Here is an 18,911-nt window from a genome sequence, read left to right on the forward strand (position 1 = left end):
TCTTCCAGGCTATATTTGTTGGGGGGATGTGTATGTGTTTATTGAGGTGAAATTCATATAATACACAGTAACCATTATAAAGTGTATGATTCAGTGGTGTAGGTGTAGCGCTGTACGACTATCACCTCCCCTTAGTTTCAAATCTTTTTAATCACCTTAGAATACCCCTACCTATTAAGTAATTTCTCCCCACTTACCCTGGCCCCCAGTAACCACTAATCTGCTTTCAGTCTATGAATTTTCCTGTTCTGAACGTGGTATTTAAGGGATCATACAATATGTGACATTTTGTCTCTGACTTCTTTCACTTAGCATGCTTTCTTTGGAGCTTCATTCTAGCTTTAACGTGTGTCAGCATTTCATTCCGTTTTATGGCTGAATAATATTCGTGTGTGAGAGAGAGAATATTAACAAACACAATCCATTCATTTATTGATGGGTGTTTGGGTTGTTTCCACCTTTTAGCTATTATGAGTAATATTGCTTTAAACATTCGTGTTCAAGTTTCTCTGTAGACATAGGTTTTCATACATATATATAAGTGAAATTGTTGAGTCTTTTGGTAATTCTGTGTTTAATTTTTTTGAGGAATAATCAACGTGATTTCCACAGCAGCAACACCATTTTACATTTCTACCAGCAATGTGCAAAGATGCCTATTTCTCCAGATCCTTCCTAGTATTTATTTTTGTTTTTATTATTAAAGCCATCCTAGTAGTTGTGAAATGTTATTTCATGATGCTTTTGATATTGCGTTTCCATATTGACCAACGATATTAAACATCTTTTCATGAGCTTGTTGGCTGTTTGTATATCTTTTTGTGATAAGTGTTTTTAAGTTTTGGCGATTTTTAATTGGGTTGTTTGTCTTTTTGTTGTTGAGTTGTTCACAATTTCTTATACATTCTAGATGTTAAACCCTTATATATGACTTCCAAATATTTCTCCCATTCCATAGTTTGTCTTTAACACTTTCAATATTGTTCTTTAGTGCACAGAAGGTTTTAATTTTTATGAAGTCCAATTTATCTATTTTTTTTTCCTTTGTTGCTCATGGTTTTGGTGTCCAATCTTAAGAATCTGTTGTCAACTTCAAGGCCATAAAGACTTCTTCCTATGCTTTCTCTTAATAGTTTTATAGTTTTGGCTCTTATATTTAGGTTATTGACCCATTAAAAGAAAAATTCTGTGTTTCTCCTCTACTCACCAATTTACTCTCAATATAGCTTTCCACCACCATCCACCAGTTCTCAACTCCCTGGACACCAACTGGGTGTCCTACAGTTTAATTCTGACACTATGTGAAGTTAGTGTTTTATTTGCTAGAACGGCCCACAGAACTCAGGGAAAAAGTTTGCTTGTTAGATTACCAGTTTATTATAAAAGGATACAACTCAGATACAGTCAGGTGGAAGAGCTGCATAGGGCAAGACAGGTGGGAAGGAGTGCAGAGCTTCCATGACGTCTTCAGGCACATCACCCTCCCAGCATTTCCACGTGTTCACCAATCTGGAAGCTCTCCAAACCCCGTAGTTCAGGGACTTACGGAGGCTTTATCATATAGGTATGATCAGTTATGAACTCAGTCTCCAGTCCCTCTCCCCTCCCCAGAGGACGGGTGGTGAGGCTGAATGTTCCAAGCTTTTAATCATAGCTTCGTGTTTCTGGTGACCAGCCCCTTTCCTGAACCTATCCAGGAGCCCACCAACAGTCTTCTCATTAGAACAAAAAATGCTCTTGTCATTCAGGAAATTCCAAGAGATTTAGGAGCTCTGTGTCAGGAACTGGGGTCCAAGACCAAATATTAGAACAAAAGATGCTCTTAGTACCTTTATGTCTTTGGAAAGTACAAAGGTTTTAGGAACTCTGGCCAGGAACTGGAGACAAAGACCAAAATATGTATTTCTTATTATGTAATCACAGTATCACACCCACTTTGAGTTAATTTTTGTATCTGGAGTAAGGTAGGGTTCCAATCTCATTCTTTTATATGTGGTTATCCATTTGCCCCAAGACCATCTTTTGAAGAGACTATTCTTTCCCCCATTGAATGGTCTTGGACCATTGTCTAAAATCAATTGGCCGTAGATGTTTGGGTTTATTTCTGGACTCTATCCCATTCCTTAAATATATATAGTCTATCTTTATTGCTGTACCACATTGTTTTGACTATAGTAGCTTTGTACTAAGTTTTGAAATCAGAAAGTATGGATCCTCCAACTTTTCTCAAGATTCTTTTGGCTATTCAGGCTCCCTTGAAGTTACATATGAATCTGAGGGTTGGCTTTTCCATTTTTGATAGGGATTGAATTGAATCTTTAGATAACTTTATGGAGCATTGTAATCTTAATACCTGTATTAAGTCTTCCAATCCATGAACACGGGATGACTCCATTTATTTAGGTCTTTGTTTCAGCCATGTTTTGTAATTGTCAATGTACAAGTCTTTCACTTCCTTGGTTAAATTTATTCTTAGATATTTTATTCTTTTGGATGCTATTATAAGTGGAATTGTTTTTCTTAATTTCCTTTTTGTTAGTATGTAGACTCAGCTAAATTTTGTCTTGGTGTTGTATCTATAACTTTGCAGAATTCATTTATTAGCTCTTGTAGTTTTAATGTCTGTGGGATTTTCTATGTATTGAATCATGTCATCTTCAAAAAGAGATAGTTTTACTTCTTCCAATTTGGATGCTTTTTATTTCTCTTGCCTAATTACACTGGTTAGGACTTCTAATACATTGTTGAATAGCAGTGGTGAATGTGGCCTTCCTTCTCTTATTTCTGATCTTAGGGGAAAGCTTTCAGTCTTTTACCATTGAATATGATGCTAGCTGTGGGCTTTTCATATATGCCCTTCATGTTAAGGAAGTTCCCTTCTTTTCCTAGTTTGCTAAGTATTTTTTTTTTAATCATGAAAGGGTGTTAGATTTTGTCAAATATTTTCTGCATCTATTAAGGTAATCGTGTGGGGTGCCCCTCGTTCAGTCTGTTCATGTGGTGTGTGACACTGATTTTTTTTTTTTATGTTGAACCACCCCTGCATTCTTAGGATAAAATGCCAATTGGTCATCGTGTGTAATCCTTTTAATATACTGTGGGATTCAGTTTGCTAGTATTTTAAGAATTTTTGTGTCTGTACTCATAAGAGAGATGGATCTGTAGTTTTCTTGTAGTATCTTTGTCTAACTTTGGTGTCGGGAATAATGCTACCCTCTTAAAATGGGTGAGAAAGCCTTTTTTTTTTTTTGGAGGAGTTTGAGTAGGATTCATGTTAATTCTTTTTTAAAATATTTGGTAAAATTCACCAGTGAAACCATCTGGTCCTTGTTCTTTGGAGGTTTTTGATGACTTGTGCAGTCTCTTTACTTATTATAGATCTGTTGAGAGATTTTCATCTTCTGGAGTCACTTTTGGTAATTTGTATGTTTCTAGTAGTTTTTCTATTTCATCTAGATTGTCCAGTTTGTTGGCGTACAATTGTAGTATTATTTTATACGCCTTTTAATTTCCATAAGGTTTGGTAGTAGTGTCCTTGTTTTCATTTCTGATTTTAGTTATTTGCACCTTCTCACCTTTATCCTTAGTCAATCTAGCGAAAGGTTTGTCTGTTTTGTTGATCTTTTCAACGAACCGACTTTTTTTTCTTTTAATTGGGGAAGGGGAACAGGACTTTATTGGGGAACAATGTGTACTTCCAGGACTTTTTTCCAAGTCAAGTTGTCCTTTCAGTCTTAGTTGTGGAGGGCGCAGCTCAGCTCCAGGTCCAGTTGCCGTTGCTAGTTGCAGGGGGCGCAGCCCACCATCCCATGTGGGATTCGAACCGGCAACCTTGTGGTTGAGAGGACGCTCTCCAACCATCTGAGCCATCCAGGAGATCAGTGGCACTCAGCTCAAGGTGCCATGTCGGCAACCTTGTGATTGAGAGCCCACTGGCCCGTGTAGGAATCTAACCAGCAGCTTCGGAGTTAGGAGCATGGAGCTCTAACCACCTGAGCCACGGGGGCCAGCCCCTCAAAGAGCCAACTTTTGTTGACCGTTCTTCTGTACTCTATGTTGCTTATCTCTGCTTTAATCTGTATTATTTCCTTCCGGATTTTGGGTTTAGTTTGCTCTTTTTCTGGTTTCTCAAGGTGTAAAGTTGATTTACTTTTTTAAATGTAGCATTTACAAATACAAATTTCCCTATTGAGTATGGCATTCCCTGCATCCCATAATTTTGGCATGTTGTGTTTTCTTTTTCTTTGTCTCAAAGCTTTTCTTGATTTCCCTAATGATTTCTTCTTTGACTGATCGGTTGTTTAAGAATATGTTGTTTTATTTCCATGTACTTGTGAATTTTCAAATATTCCTCCTATTATTTATTTCTAGCTTCATTCCATTGTAGTTGGAGGAGATACTCTGTAAAATTTCGATCTTTTTCAGTCTATTTGAGAAGTTGATTTTGGCCTAACATACGGTCTACTCTAGAGAATGTTCCATGTGCAATTGAGAATAATGTAAATTCTGCTGCTGTTGAGGGGAAAAGCATTTTCTATCTCCTTTAAATGCCTTCACCGACACATGGGGAAGCTGCTTTCGCTCGTAAGGGTTGAAAAAACAACCATGCTTTGTGCAGATACATCCCTTAGTGAATTGTCAGGCAGGTCAGATCATATAACCCCGATTTTTAGAGGACAAGGTACCTGTTGCCCACCTGTCACCAACAGGCTGTACCTGGGGACATGGACCACTGTCCTCATAGCTGCCTGTCCTGAAGATAGGAGACGATGAATGGTAACAGCCAGCCACTATGCAAAATGCCAAAAGTCACCAGCCTTTCTCTTCAAGTACTCCCACAGATACTCCCAAGTGTTTGACTAGACTCTATAGTTCCAAAATGGTTTATTCAGACTGTGCTTGCCAGCTCAATAGTTGTTTCTGTTCTGCCATTTTCATGATGTCACTCACGTTTTTATTTTAGATAGTTGTAATCTTTTGAAAGTTTTGTAATCTGCCTCATATACATGACGTGTTTAATGTTATTGTATATTCACTTAACTTTATGATGTTGCAAATAATATAGCAGTCTATTGTGGGGAGGGGGAGATGTGGCCAGAGTTGTAGAATTTTAAGAAATTGCACTCAATAGAGCCAGGTATTTTGGTGAGCTTGAATCTCTTTAAGACTGACCCCTTTCTTTAAGTACCTCTTCATCATCACTTGCCCAGTAACGACCAAACTGGTCTTCTGCTTCCGTTTTTATTTTCCACTGTCACAGAAGGACAAATACTGTAGAATGGTGGTTGCCAGGGGCTGGGGGTGGGAGGAATAAAGAGTTGCAGTTCAACAGGTATAAAGTTTCAGTTAAGCAAGATGATAAAGTTCTATCTAGAGCTCTGCTTTCAACATTTTGCTTGTAGTTAACAATACTGTACTGTACACTTAAAAATTTAAGAGGGTAGATATCATGTTATGTGTTCTTTACCACAATTTAAAAAAATAATTGAAATAGTAGTATTAACAGAAATGCTGGTGAAATATACCCAACAATTAAGTTGTTGGTCAGCTTAAAAGAAGAAATTTAAGGTAGCCTGTCGCTTGATGGAAGAAGGAATAAGGAGGAGTTGGGGCTGCTGCTGGAGACAAAGGAAACAGTGTGTCAAGATCAGGGAGAACAGTGCAGTAAGCACTTCTAAGACTGAGTATGTAGCCAAATTGAGCCCAGAGGAAATTTGGGGTGAGTGGGCATCATATCCTGTTCTTCCATGGCTTGCTGCTTTTAGCTGCTGTTACTTCAAGTGCAAAATATACATAACAGGTTATGAAAAATTGGGGATGAACCAATGTGATTTCTGACTATACTGACATAATGTTTATCGAGTAACTTCCTACTATAAAGATGAGAGTATTAGTTTATGTATTTCCTTTTGTTTTTTCCCTCTCTTCATCCCCCAATTTTTGTTAGAATACTATGTGATATAGATACCGTTGACTTATTTTGTCACACTTTATAACTTTTCAGAACTATTAAATTTGTTCTAGGACCACCTAGTAAATTGTCACATACATTTATGTGCTTAAGTGAATTTATTGTCCATCTCTTACCTTTGATACCACTGTTTGTGAGTTATTTTAATATAGCAAAGGATAAGTCTCTGTATGTCTTACAGTACACTCAATTTTGTTCTGGAAGTATAATGAAACCTTTTGATCAAATTTAGGTCTCCATGTCAGGAAATTTCTGTTATATCTTTCATTATATTTTCTCTTATTTATTTCGTTGTCTTTCTCAGAGACAGCAGTTAACTAACTTAGATATGCATAACAGGCATCTTCTCTCTAACCATGTGATTGTTGTACGTTACATCTTGTTTGCTTTTTGTCAAAATTGTTCTCTCTTAATGACTTGGTTTTACTGCTTTGAACTTGTGGTTGATGTATTTTAGTTCTGCTACTATATTTGTCTTGTCTATTTTTCTCTTTCCTTAACTCTTTTCAGTGTTATTTTGATCATAAGAGTTTTGTTTTTCTTAAGAACATAAAGCAACTCTTTCTGAATTTTTCTGTTCCCTGTGATAAATATTAATTCCAAATGGATTTTTCCTCTGTCTTTTAACTGCATGGGTATAGGTAGGAAGGTTTTGTTGGCCCTTGGAAAGCCCAGTGGAAGCTTCTCTATGATATAATAGAAAGGGCCTTTGGCTTTTCCCCTCCTCTGCTTCAGGATAAGCTAATCTCTTACTCACAAGGCTGGCAAGTTATATAACAGATTGTGCGCAGCTGAGGTCAGGGGTGAGATTGATTTATTTGTAACTTTCTTAGCCCTGCTTTTTCTTTAGCCTTCCTTTTGGATAAAGGACAAAATGTAGAACTTTGTCACACTCCTACCCTGATAAAGTACTGTTTGGCTACCAGGGGAAGGGGAGTTTCAGCTGTTTTTCCACATCTTTTTTCCCTTAACACATTTGTTTCTGTACCCCCATTTACCAAGTTGGTGGGTGCCAGTGAAAATTTCTCAGGGCATGCTTGCTACATTTGGATTCTGGGATTGGTCTTCCAGTTTGGACTAACTCATTCAGCATCTGAATGATACTTTTTAATAAAATTTCATGGTTTGAGTTTGAGATCTTTTCCTGGCTTAGGGATATTTTAACTTTTTAACTTTGTTTAGTTTTAGGGAAGGATACTCTTCTGCAAACCTAGACCTATGCCTCCATCTTTCCTTGAAGTCTCATAGAAAGAATTTTTAGGATTAAAAACAAGTCATCATTTAAACTAAAATAACATTCATCTTCAGTCTAGGTCAGGATTAATTCTGCAGAAAAATGTATACATTTAAAAATTTGCATAATGTTGAGGAGTTTACTTCCTCTAGGGTACTGTTTAAGTGGACAATATGTGATCTTTCAAACTTTCTTATTTGGAACTTCTATATGGATGCAGACATTTCCAGAAGTCTCCTAAGACAGTGAACATGAAACTTTAATATTCATAAGAAACTCTTGGGGAATTGGTTTAAAATGCAGATTTGTAGACCCTCTCCCTAGAAAGTCTGACTCAGTGTATTTGAATAGGATCCCAGAAATCTTTTAAGCTTACCCTGATGCCTGCAGGTGGTCCATAGTTTAACTTTGAGTAATGCTATCTTAAGTGTTTGAATAATCAGATTTAATTATGAGATAGATAATTTAGGTAACCCGGGCACTTCAGGCTGTCCCATGGGGCTGAATCGCTAATAACTGCTGGCTCGGTTTCTAGAGGACCTATTACCAAGATAGATGTCGCTTCATTGTCTTCTCTTAATCCTGAAGTTCAGTTTCACAGCTTTGGAATTTTGTGGACTGAGTAAATTTTCACTCACTGCCCCCCACTGAGAAATATCAGTTTTCCAATGTTTTATTTTGTTGCATGAGGACATGAAAAATAAATCAATGGTGAAATAAAGGACATTCTTAACACTTCCTCTTACCACAACCACCAAAGATATAAATAAATAAAAATGTGGGAAGAACACAACCGCAATTTAAAAGATAATACAGTCTTTTAAATTGAATACATTTAGTTCTAGGCGAAACTCACTGTGTTCTCTTTTTAAAAATATCATTTAGCTACAGATTAATGAGTACTTTCTCATGAATGACATTTAAGAACTGCTTAATACTTGGAACAGTATACTTACAAGAGGCACTGTCTGAAATGATGAGTAGACACATATCTCATATCATCTTTTTCTCACCAGTTCGGTCCTTTGGTACAGAAGACAGACCGACAGATCGTCCAATACCACCTCGAGATGAAGTCTTTGAATACATTATATTCCGAGGAAGTGATATTAAAGACCTCACTGTTTGTGAGCCACCAAAACCACAGTGTTCTTTGCCTCAGGACCCAGCTATCGTTCAGGTACCTGGTAGTAAATTTGTCTTGGAATACAAGTAAATCTGATGCACATGGCTAGCTTGGCTTTCGCCCCACCTGGGTTCGGGGGTTTTGGTTTTTGTTTTTAATTTTTCTCAGTTGAATGTTCATATAGCTTACCATTTTCTAGTTCCCCTCTATACCTAAAGTACCTGGATAATATCTTCACCTAGTTTTTTCTCTTTAGGTCATAAAGGACTAAATAAAGTAAGAAATAGCTGAGGAATTTGTTTTTGTCATAAAATGTTTTTTAATTTCAAAAACAGTTAAAATAGCTAATATTTGTTGAGGTCCTATTCATACCACTGCATATATAAGTAAATCCTCTCAACACCCTCTGAGCTTGTTACTATGATTATTCTCATTTTCGTAAGTGAAATTGAGGTAGAGCCACAATTGGAACAGACCCAGGCAGTCTGTCTCTGGATCCAGGATCCATGCTACTATGTTGTTCTCATGAGGTTCATATTACAACCCAGGGTGGTGTTGGCTACTCTTCGGTAAGATTATTAGGTTCAATGGGCAAAACAAACTGAATCACATTATATATTCTATAATATACACACAATGTTATGTAATAAGATAGCCAAACATAAAAGAATTTTAACACATACAGATATGTTGTTCAGTTCTCTAAATAAGACTCTAAATATTCTCAGTAAGAAATTTTAAAAATCTGTGTATTTTATTAAAAACAGACACACATGATGTCTAAAAATTTTTGAATTGTGAATTAAAGAAGATGTCTATTACAATACCTGTTTACATGTTAATTGGAAGCATATAGAAACTGAATGTCAGCTATAATAGTGAGATTCACCTGCGAGTATTTTTACTTGAGGGCATAACTGACTAAAAGTTTGTGTCCCCCTTGTTTTTCTTCCTGAATCCATTTTTTCTCAACCTTATTTCTTGTTAGAAGTCTTTGTTTAGTCATCTGCACTAAAATATGCCTATTGATTTATCAGTGTAATACTTTCAAATTAACTTTCCTTTTATTATGCTGTGAGTGATAAAATCTTAGTTTGTCACAAAACAAATTCTTAAAATATATATTATCTTGCATAGGATTTGTCTTACTTCCAGCTATTAAAAGAAAATACCTCATGAACTCTTCTAATAAACTAGAGAGTAGAGAAATTCTCTATTCTCACTCATCCTCTCCTAAGTCTGAAGAAATCTGAACTTCTTAAATTGAGGGAGAAGAGACATTCTAGTAGAGATAGCTGCCTGCACTAAAGAGTGGTATTATCTGTCATTCTCTCTCCCCATCTGTCTGTCTCTCTGTCTCTCTGTCTCTCTCTCTCTCACACACACACACACACACACACACTCGCATGTTTTAATAAATCTCCAGGGAACCTCTTTTTTAAGGAATCGGCTATATGGAATGAGCAAAACCAAGAGAGCACAAATCAAAATGGTATTGAATAACTTCTTCCAACTACTATAAATTTTGACTTTTGATTTTTTGATTCATTCATTCAGTAGTATTTATTGAGCACCTGCCACGTGCCTGCACTAGCACAGACAAGGTCCTGCCATCAGTGAGCTTATGTCCCCAGTAGCTGTTAGTATGTATGCTTCATCTTCATATTATGAAATACTTTATATTAAAATCAGTTAATATATAACATTTACATATATACATATTAAAATATATTTTAGATTTAGTAAGTTAAGGTTTTTAAATTTTTCCTTTAATGATAACTATATTTTAAAATGTAAATGGTTTGTGTAGGATAGTTTGTTTCTGCATCTCTTTCCTGTGAAGTGACTAGTACACTTCAAATGATTGAAGAGTAAAATCAAAAGTGAGATGCCTTATTTATGTCAGTGCCAGACTAAAACTCAGTATAACCAAATGTGATTTTTTTCACAGTTTTTCTCTAAGCAAAGTTACTTCACTTATTCAAGAAACTTTTCTTCCGTTCTTCCCTAAATCTGCTATGAAACTCTTTACTCAAAGGAGGAGTTTATTGTAGGAAAAAGTATAAGTCACACTGGTATAATTGCCGCATATACTTGATCCTTGAACAATGTGGAGCTTAAGGGCATCCCCCACCCCACCCCCCATAGCCCCCACATATAACTTTTGACTCCCCAAAAACTTAACCATCCCTCGGATTCTGCAGGGAGGTTGGTTCCAGGACCTCTTGCAGATACCCAAATCCATGGATGCGCAAGTCCCTACATAAAATGGTGTAGAACAATGGATGCAGTCAGCCCTCTGCATCTGTGAATGTCCAACCACAGATGGAAAGTTTGCTCCATGGTTGGTTGAATCCACAAATGCAAAATGAAAAAAATCCACACACAAGTGGACCCTCCCAGTTCAAACCCATGTTCAAGGGTCAACTGTATATATAAATAAATGAAATCAGAAGGTTATTCGACTGTTGTAATGTTAAATGCAAGTTGTAAGTTATTATAATTGCTTTTGTGTCTAGTAGTTACAATTTAATAATTGTCTTAAAAATGTAAATATCCAAATTTCTTTCCATTATGTGCATTTTGTTTAGAGCGTGGAAAAATAACCTATAGTCTTTCTTCAGTCTTCACTAGGCTCTTCTACTTCTTCATTCCAGTCCGTGGGCTCCTATGGACCTTTTGGCAGGATGTCAACATACAGTCAGTTCAGTCCAAGTTCATTAGTCGGGCAGCAGTTTGGTGCTGTTGGTGTTGGTACGTTTTGCTTTTTGCTTTTTAACCTTTTCTTTTTCTTACCAGAAATTTTCAGATATATTGTTTGGTATTCTTTTTGTAACCTGTTATTTCAAAGGCTTTATTTAATGTTCTCGTTGACTAGTGTTTCTAAAAAAGTCATCTCTCAGAGTAGTCATTTTTTAAAAAAACATGGATATACCCAATTACCAAATTTCATTGAATGTTATTTTAAATTTACATAAGATATATCCATTTAAAATAAATATTTTACCCAACAGGATGGGTTTTCAAAAAGGGGATTGAAGATAATGCCATTGTTATTAGGGAATAATAATGCCATTAAGGAGTATTTCTTTTATGTTAAATGTGGATGATTATCCCATTTAACACCACCTATGAGATATTCTCAGATATATATAGGGGTTTGGGGGCTTGGTGCTTTGTTTATTATAACAATATTTTAGAAATATAACACTATAAGGAGAATGTGTAAGAGGGCTGGGCTAATAACAATCCTACTTATGGTTGAAAAACACGTCCATTGTGTGCAAAAGCTAGATTTAATCAGAGCAGCTCAGTATTGTTTTGTTTTTATAGTTGTGCATTTTTGTCTTAAATACACTTTTATTGAAATCCCCACAGTACAGAATAACTTTTTAAATCTCAGACTCTAGCCTTTAATCTCTTTTTAGTTTCATTGCAATGACCATTTATCAGTTTATTTTGTTTCACTGAATCATGAATCCACTTTTAAGTGTGTCTTGAAACTCATTATTCTAACAAATTTTGTTAAAATTAATTCCTTTCTATGAATATACTTTTTTATATAGTTGTAACTTTTCAGGTATGTAAATGTTTGACTTATGCACAAAATGAAAAGGGACGGGGGAAAAAATGAATCCCCAAAATTGAATGAATATAAGCTGAACCAACTGGTGCTGAGTATATATCAAATTGATAACATAGTCACGTAGAAAAAAGATTAATTCAAGTAACTTTTACACTCTTAAGATATATTGTAAGAACAAATAGACTATAAAAGAAAGACTTGACTTAGGGTTTGTAATTGGTAGTGGTATTGGTGTTGATTTTGAAACTGTTTTGGGATATGGCAAATTAGTAATATATTGATACTGTTTGGAAATGGTGTTCTTACTGTGGAGAAGGGAGATACAAATAAGGAATGGGAAAAGGTAAGGAAGAACCCTGTGGTATTGAATGTGAATTGGAAGTACGAGTGTGAACTCATTTTTTAAAAACTGGGTATTTCCTGACTCTGTCCATAGAAAGGACCTAGAAGCAGTGATATCCAGTAGCAAAGAACACATGTAGACCCAGTTCTTGGTTTCTAAATACCATTTTACCACTAAAAGGAGCCTTGAAAAAAGAAGTAAGGGAAACTGCTATTTTTTTAACAGAAAAATGCCAAATAATAAATCGAAGGAGTGATGGATATAGAAAATCACCATTTTATAATCTCTGGTGTAATAATTAGCAGCAAAAATTATCAGTGGATCTAAAATCATTGGGTGAGCAGTATTGGAATAGGGTATTAAAAATGGCCTTAAAATATCATCCCACGGTTATTAAAAATTACAAAGGGGGGACATGTGCCTTTATAATGGAGTGATCTGATTAATTCAGTAAGATGGTCACCATTTTAATCAATTCATCAAGTTTGGCGTTGCCGTGGTTAAATAATGTTATGTCTCCTGATGTGATGATGTAGGGAGGAGGGTGGTACACAACGTCACCTCTGTGGTGTTCTTACTGAAAATGCATATTCTAATCATGAAGAAATGGACCATCCAGAAGGCCAAACTGTTCAAAGGACGCAGTAGGCAACAGGGCTATTTTAGACTTGAGGAGACTGAAGAACATAGCATCCAAATATAATACGTGATTGGATTTGGGTGTTTTTAAAAAGTTCACATAAAGAACATTTTAGGGACTACTGAGGAACTTGGGCACGGACTAAATGTTGGATGGTGGTGGTATTGTTGATTTTCACAGATGTGGTAATGGGGTTGTGGTTAACCATACAGGGGAATGTCTTTGTTTGGGGGAGGTGGTTTTGGAATATTTAAGGGTGAAGGGTCAAATTGTACCCTATCTAGGCAAAAGAGAAGTGTGTATATCAGGATATACAGAAATGAAGAGACAGAATAGGCCTGGCAAGACGGTAGCAGTTGATGAGTCTAGATAAGGAATATATCAGTATTCAAGTGTGCTCTTTCAATTTGACATTTTTCAAAATTAAAAACTAAATATTTAATTCCTTTTTTATTCTTAGATAGGTGAAATAGTGTGATTTTGGTCCATGTACTTCCCAAACCTATTCATGTAGTAAGACTAATGTTAATTATGCACGTTATGGGTGACCTGATGGCTTGGTTGGTTGAAGCACGAGCTCTGAACAACAGGGCAGCCGGTTCGATTCCCACATAGGCCAGTGAGCTGTGCCCTCCACAGCTAGATTGAAGACAGTGAGTTGCCGCTGATCTTCCAGAGGGGTGGCGGAATGGCTCAGTTGGTTAGAGCGTGAGCTCTCAACAAGGTTGACAGTTCAATCCCTGCATGGGATGGTGGGCTACGCCCCCTGCAACTGAAGATTGAAAACTGGCGACTGGACCTGGAGCTGAGCTGCGCCCTCCACAACTAGATTGAAGGACAACGACTTGGAGCTGATGGGCCCTGGAGAAAAACACACAGTCTCCCAGTATTCCCCAATAAAATTTATAGGAAAAAAAATTACACATGTTAAATTCAGATATACCCTATGTTAGCTATACTGTTAGAATCTTATTCTGAGAATTCAAATAAGGAACAATTGATATTGTATTATCCTTTTGAGACTCCTTCCACTAACTCAAATAGTTGGCTAACATGGGGATTATTATTGTACTTATGTCCTACTTTGCTGTGGAGTTTGCATTTGAACAGGATCTAGCACATACCTCATGTTTCCCCCAAAATAAGACCTAGCCGGGCAGTCATCTCTAATGCATCTTTTGGAGCAAAAATTAATATAAGACCAGGTATTATATTAAAGACCTAGTTTTATATTATAGTAAAGTAAGACCGGGTCTTATAATTAATTTTTGCTCCAAAAGACGTATTAGAGCTGATGGTCCAGTTAGGTCTTATTTTCAGGGAAACACGGTAGTATCTCACATAATAAATACTGCCTATCCCATTCTTCAGAGCCTGCTCCTCTAATCAAAGTAGTTGTGGTAGTGAAATGTATATTTGTAAATGGTTCTATCTAATTTTAATGTTACTGGAGGTTGCTGGTTTTGTGTTCTTTAGGTATCACAAAAGTAGAAAAGGTTTTTTACTTGTGTTTTCCATGTTAGTACGGTAATTTTTACAGTAGCAGATCCTTTTTGATTTTTTTTATTTCTATATTGATAGGATAATTTGTAGAGTGGCTAATTAGGGAACCTCTATATAATATTTAAAGGTTGTTAAATGAAGAGGAGGAAAACTGCAATGTTGATTAACTCAAATATAGTTTGTGTTGCACAAATGAAGCCAGATTTTAATCTATGCCCTTGTTTTCATTTTTGGTCCCTAGTACCGTGTTTCCCCGAAAACAAGATATAGCCGGACCATCAGCTATAATGTGTCTTTGGAGCAAAAATTAATATAAGACCCGGTATAATATAATATAATACCGGGTCTTATATTAATTTTTGCTCCAAAAGATGCATTAGAACTGATGGTCCGGCTAAATCTTATTTTCGGGGAAACACGGGATTCTGATTTAAAAAGGAAGTTTAACTAAATTAGGATTACACTATTGCTATTTTATTGGGGGGGAGGAATTTTCCACTTTACTTTTCATATGTTGTTATAGTCTTTTCACATTTGCAATTTATATGATGAAGAATTAATATCCTTAATATCTATAGAGCTTTCAAAATAAAGATCTACAGCCCAGCAGAAAAATAGGCAAGTGTTAGGCACTAACTTTGCCATTCTCAAGAAAAAAAAGAAATACAAATGGCCATTAAACATAGAAAGATGCTTAAATATTGCTTATGATGAGATACAAATTAAATCCACACCAAGACACCATTTCTTGCTATCAATTTGGCAAAAACCAAAAGTTTGAGTATATTCTCTTTTGCAAAGATTGTGGGAAACAGATAACTCTTCATACGTTGAAAGGAATGATGTACCAGATAGAATCAAAGTACTGTTTTTTAAGCTGATGCTAACATAATTCTTATGTATAAAAATGAGGTCATTATTGACTTTAATTTGTGGACCCTTAGGAAAAATTAATTATCTCACAATAAATCAAGCAGTAAAATAGCCTTGGCACGCTAAGTCTCAGTATTCTTATGGGCAAGATGGAGGAATATTGACTGAACAGACAGACAAATGGATACTTTTTAGTTGGTGAAATAATCAAACTATATTGCACAATGCTTCTCTTAGGTCTCCAGTGTTTTATACAGATTAATTTTTAGTCACTGAGTTTGATGAATACTTACAAGGCATGCTTGTGAACTTCACAGTTGGTATAAAGCGGGAGAATATTTCATGCAGTAGGGAGGACAGACTAAGGACTGTTAAAGATGTACTTTAGTAAAGTGTAAAGGAATTAAACATTCTAGTTAAAAGGCAGAAATCATCAAACTGAATTTAGAAAAAGAAAAACAGCATCCAAATATATGATGTTTATAGGAGATACACTGAAAGAAAGTCAAAAAATAGAAAAAGACATGACATACCATATAAACACTGATTACAAGAAAACTATGTTAGATAAATGAACATCAGGCAAAGCAGCTTAAAGATCAGGAGCACTACCAGAGATAAAAGGGTTTCTTAAGATGGCACAGAGGTCAGTTCATCAGGAAGCTATAACAATCCTAAATGTGTATGTAACTTTTATAAAATAGTATACCCAACTATTGCAGAATATAGATTCTTTTCAAGTAAACATGGACTGCTCAAGGGGCTAGATCAAATCATAAAGCAAGTTACATTAAATTCAGAAGGATTGAAAGCACACGATTACATGGTATCTTCTCAAACCACAAAAAAACTAAATTTGGAATTAATAATAAAGATAACTTGAAAATGTCCGAATGGAAATTGAGTAAACTTGTAAATTATTAATGAATCAAAAATCATAATGGAAATTAGGATATATTTTTAAATTTAATGATTATAAATTGCAACATAGCAAAATATTAGTGGAGCTTAAGAATTGCTTAGGGAAATTTTCATACCTTTAAGTACATGTATTAGAAAAACAAGAATGTTTTAAAATCAGTGCTCTAAGATGCCATCTTAAGCTAGAAAAAAAGGAAGGAAAATTAGCCCAAAAGTAGTAGAAGGAAGAAAAATTTTAAAAGCAGAAGTCAACGAAATAGAAACAAGCTAAAATAACCTATATAACTTCAACAAAACCAGGAATTGTTCCTTTGAAAAATTTTATAACATTAATAAGCTCCTAGCAAAACTGATCAGGGGAAAAAAACCAAATTACCAGTACCAAAAATGAAAGAGTAGATATCACTATAGATCTAAACAAATGCTATGAAAATATTGAACAACTTTATGTCAATACATTTGACATCTTGGATGAAATAGAGCAATTCTTTGAAAAAATACAACTTTCCCAGTCCAACACAAGAGGAAATAAAATCTTACTATCCCTGTGTCTGTTAAAGAAGTTAAAACTGTAGACTGTTTGATTTACTGATAAATTCTACCATTTAAAGAAGAAATAATTTTACCAGTCTTATAAAAACTCTTTGAGAGAATAGAGGAAGCCGAACACTTCGGAACCAGATAACTAAGGCAAGTTGAGATACTAAAATCTAATGCAGTCATTACAAGAAAATTACAGCTCGCTATCTCCCATGAACATATATGTAAAAATCCTTGATACAGTATTAGCAGTGGAAGCCAGCAGTTCATAAAAAGAGTAGCACATAATGACAAAGTGAGGTTTCTGTCAGGAATGAAGGCTGTTTTAACATTTGACAATCATTAGTAATTTACCACATTAACAGAATAAAGGAGAAAAACTCCGATCCCAGGAGAGACAATACAGAACAGGCATTTGATAAAATTCAGCGCCCATTTATCCACTACTAAAGAATGAGAGGAAATATCCTAAATTAGATCAGTGAAATGAAAAGGTTACATACATATTGATGAAATAATGAGTGTGTTTCCCTTGAGGTAAGAAATAAAGTAAAGGCAAAATTGTTTCAACATTTCATTTAGAGTTGTAGAGATCCTAGTGAATTCAGTAAGGCAAAAAATATGTATATGTATAAAAGATTTGAAGAACAGAAAAAAAGAAATAAAAATGTCTTTATTTGGAGGTGACATGACTGCATAGAAAACGCAAAGGAACGTTCAAACCACTAGAATGAATAAGTGAATTTAGTGTGGTAAGGAGATACATGGTAAATACAAAAATGAACTGTATTTTTGAATGCTAGAATGACAGGTTGGCAAACTATGGCCTGTAGGCCAAATCCAGCCTCCTGTTTTTGTAAATATTTTTTTTGGAACACAGCCGCACCCATTTATTTACATGTTGTCTATGGCTGCTTCTACACTACGAGGACAGAGGTAAGTAGTTAAAACAGATACCATATGGCCTAAAAAGCCTAAAATACTATATTTACCATATGGCCACTTACAGATAAAGTTGCTGATACCTGATGTAGAATAGACTATTGGGAAACGAAATGTAACATGCAGCACAGCGTATTATACAATAGCGTGAATAACATCAGAAACCAGGAATGAAAAAGGGATTTTAAAACTTCTATCACAGTGCTTCTCAATGGAGGGGGATTAATTTTAACCCTCTCCCCCAGGGGACTTTTGGTTGTCACAACTGGGGGCTACTACTGGTATCTAGTGGGTAGAAGCGAGGGATACTTCTTAACATCCTACAGTGCATAGGACTGCCCCTCACAACAAATAGTTATTTGGCCCAAAATGTCAGTAGTGCTGAAGTTAAGAAAACTGCTCTACAACGAAAACCACAAAACATTGCTGAGAGAAATTAAAGCTCTAAATCAATGGAGAGTTAATCCATGCTTATAGGTTTGAAGGTTCGATATTTTTAGGATGACTTTTACCCCAAAATTGTTTTACAGATTGAACATAACCTTGATCAAAATCCCATCAGACATTTAAAAAAAATAGAAATTGACGTGCTAAATTCTAATATTTCTATGGAAATACAAAACCCAGAATAACCAAAACAATCTTGAAGAAGAAAGTTTGAGGTTTTTACCTGGTTTCAAGATTTACTATAAAGTTATAGTAATCAGAACAGTGAGTTATTGGCAGATTTATAGCACCAGGAGTACAGAATAGGGAGTACAGAAATACTAATCTAAAACAAAAATGCCAGCTCAATACAATGAAGAGGGGGAAGTCTTTTTTATTTTTTTTTTTTTTAAGTTTCAGGTGTACAAAACAGCATACTGATTAGATGTTTATACTCCTCACAGAGATAACCCCCAACAAGTCCACTGCCCATATGACACCGTACAGACTCGTAGCTATTACAATCCATTAACTATATTCTCTATGCTGTACTTTACATCCTGTGAGAATACATGTATATATTAGTTGACGTTGACTATTAGTTTCAGGTTGAAAGCACAGTGGAGAGGCATCTATATAATCTATGAAGTGATCCCCCCAGTAAATCCAGTACCCATCTGACACCCTACATAGTCTTTGCAACGTTACTGACTGTATTTCCCAAACTGTATTTCACATCCCCGTGACTATTTTGTGAGTACCAATTTGTACTTCCTAATCTGAGAAATCTTTTTAACAAATGATAT

General features: G+C 35.5%; 1 protein-coding gene across 3 annotated transcripts in view; it reads left to right on the plus strand.

Moving 5' to 3' along the window:
- The window catches only part of LSM14A (LSM14A mRNA processing body assembly factor), a 49,599-nt gene that overhangs the window by 12,881 nt on the left and 17,807 nt on the right, over positions 1-18,911 (plus strand). For all 3 annotated transcript variants that reach the window (XM_033127408.1, XM_033127409.1, XM_033127410.1), the window contains exons 2-3: positions 8,222-8,385; positions 10,956-11,085. In XM_033127408.1, the coding sequence (XP_032983299.1) occupies positions 8,222-8,385; positions 10,956-11,085 (294 nt within the window). The remainder of the gene's footprint in view (positions 1-8,221; positions 8,386-10,955; positions 11,086-18,911) is intronic.

This window comes from Rhinolophus ferrumequinum, chromosome 15, assembly GCF_004115265.2.
Source record: "Rhinolophus ferrumequinum isolate MPI-CBG mRhiFer1 chromosome 15, mRhiFer1_v1.p, whole genome shotgun sequence".
Lineage (NCBI taxonomy): Eukaryota > Metazoa > Chordata > Mammalia > Chiroptera > Rhinolophidae > Rhinolophus > Rhinolophus ferrumequinum.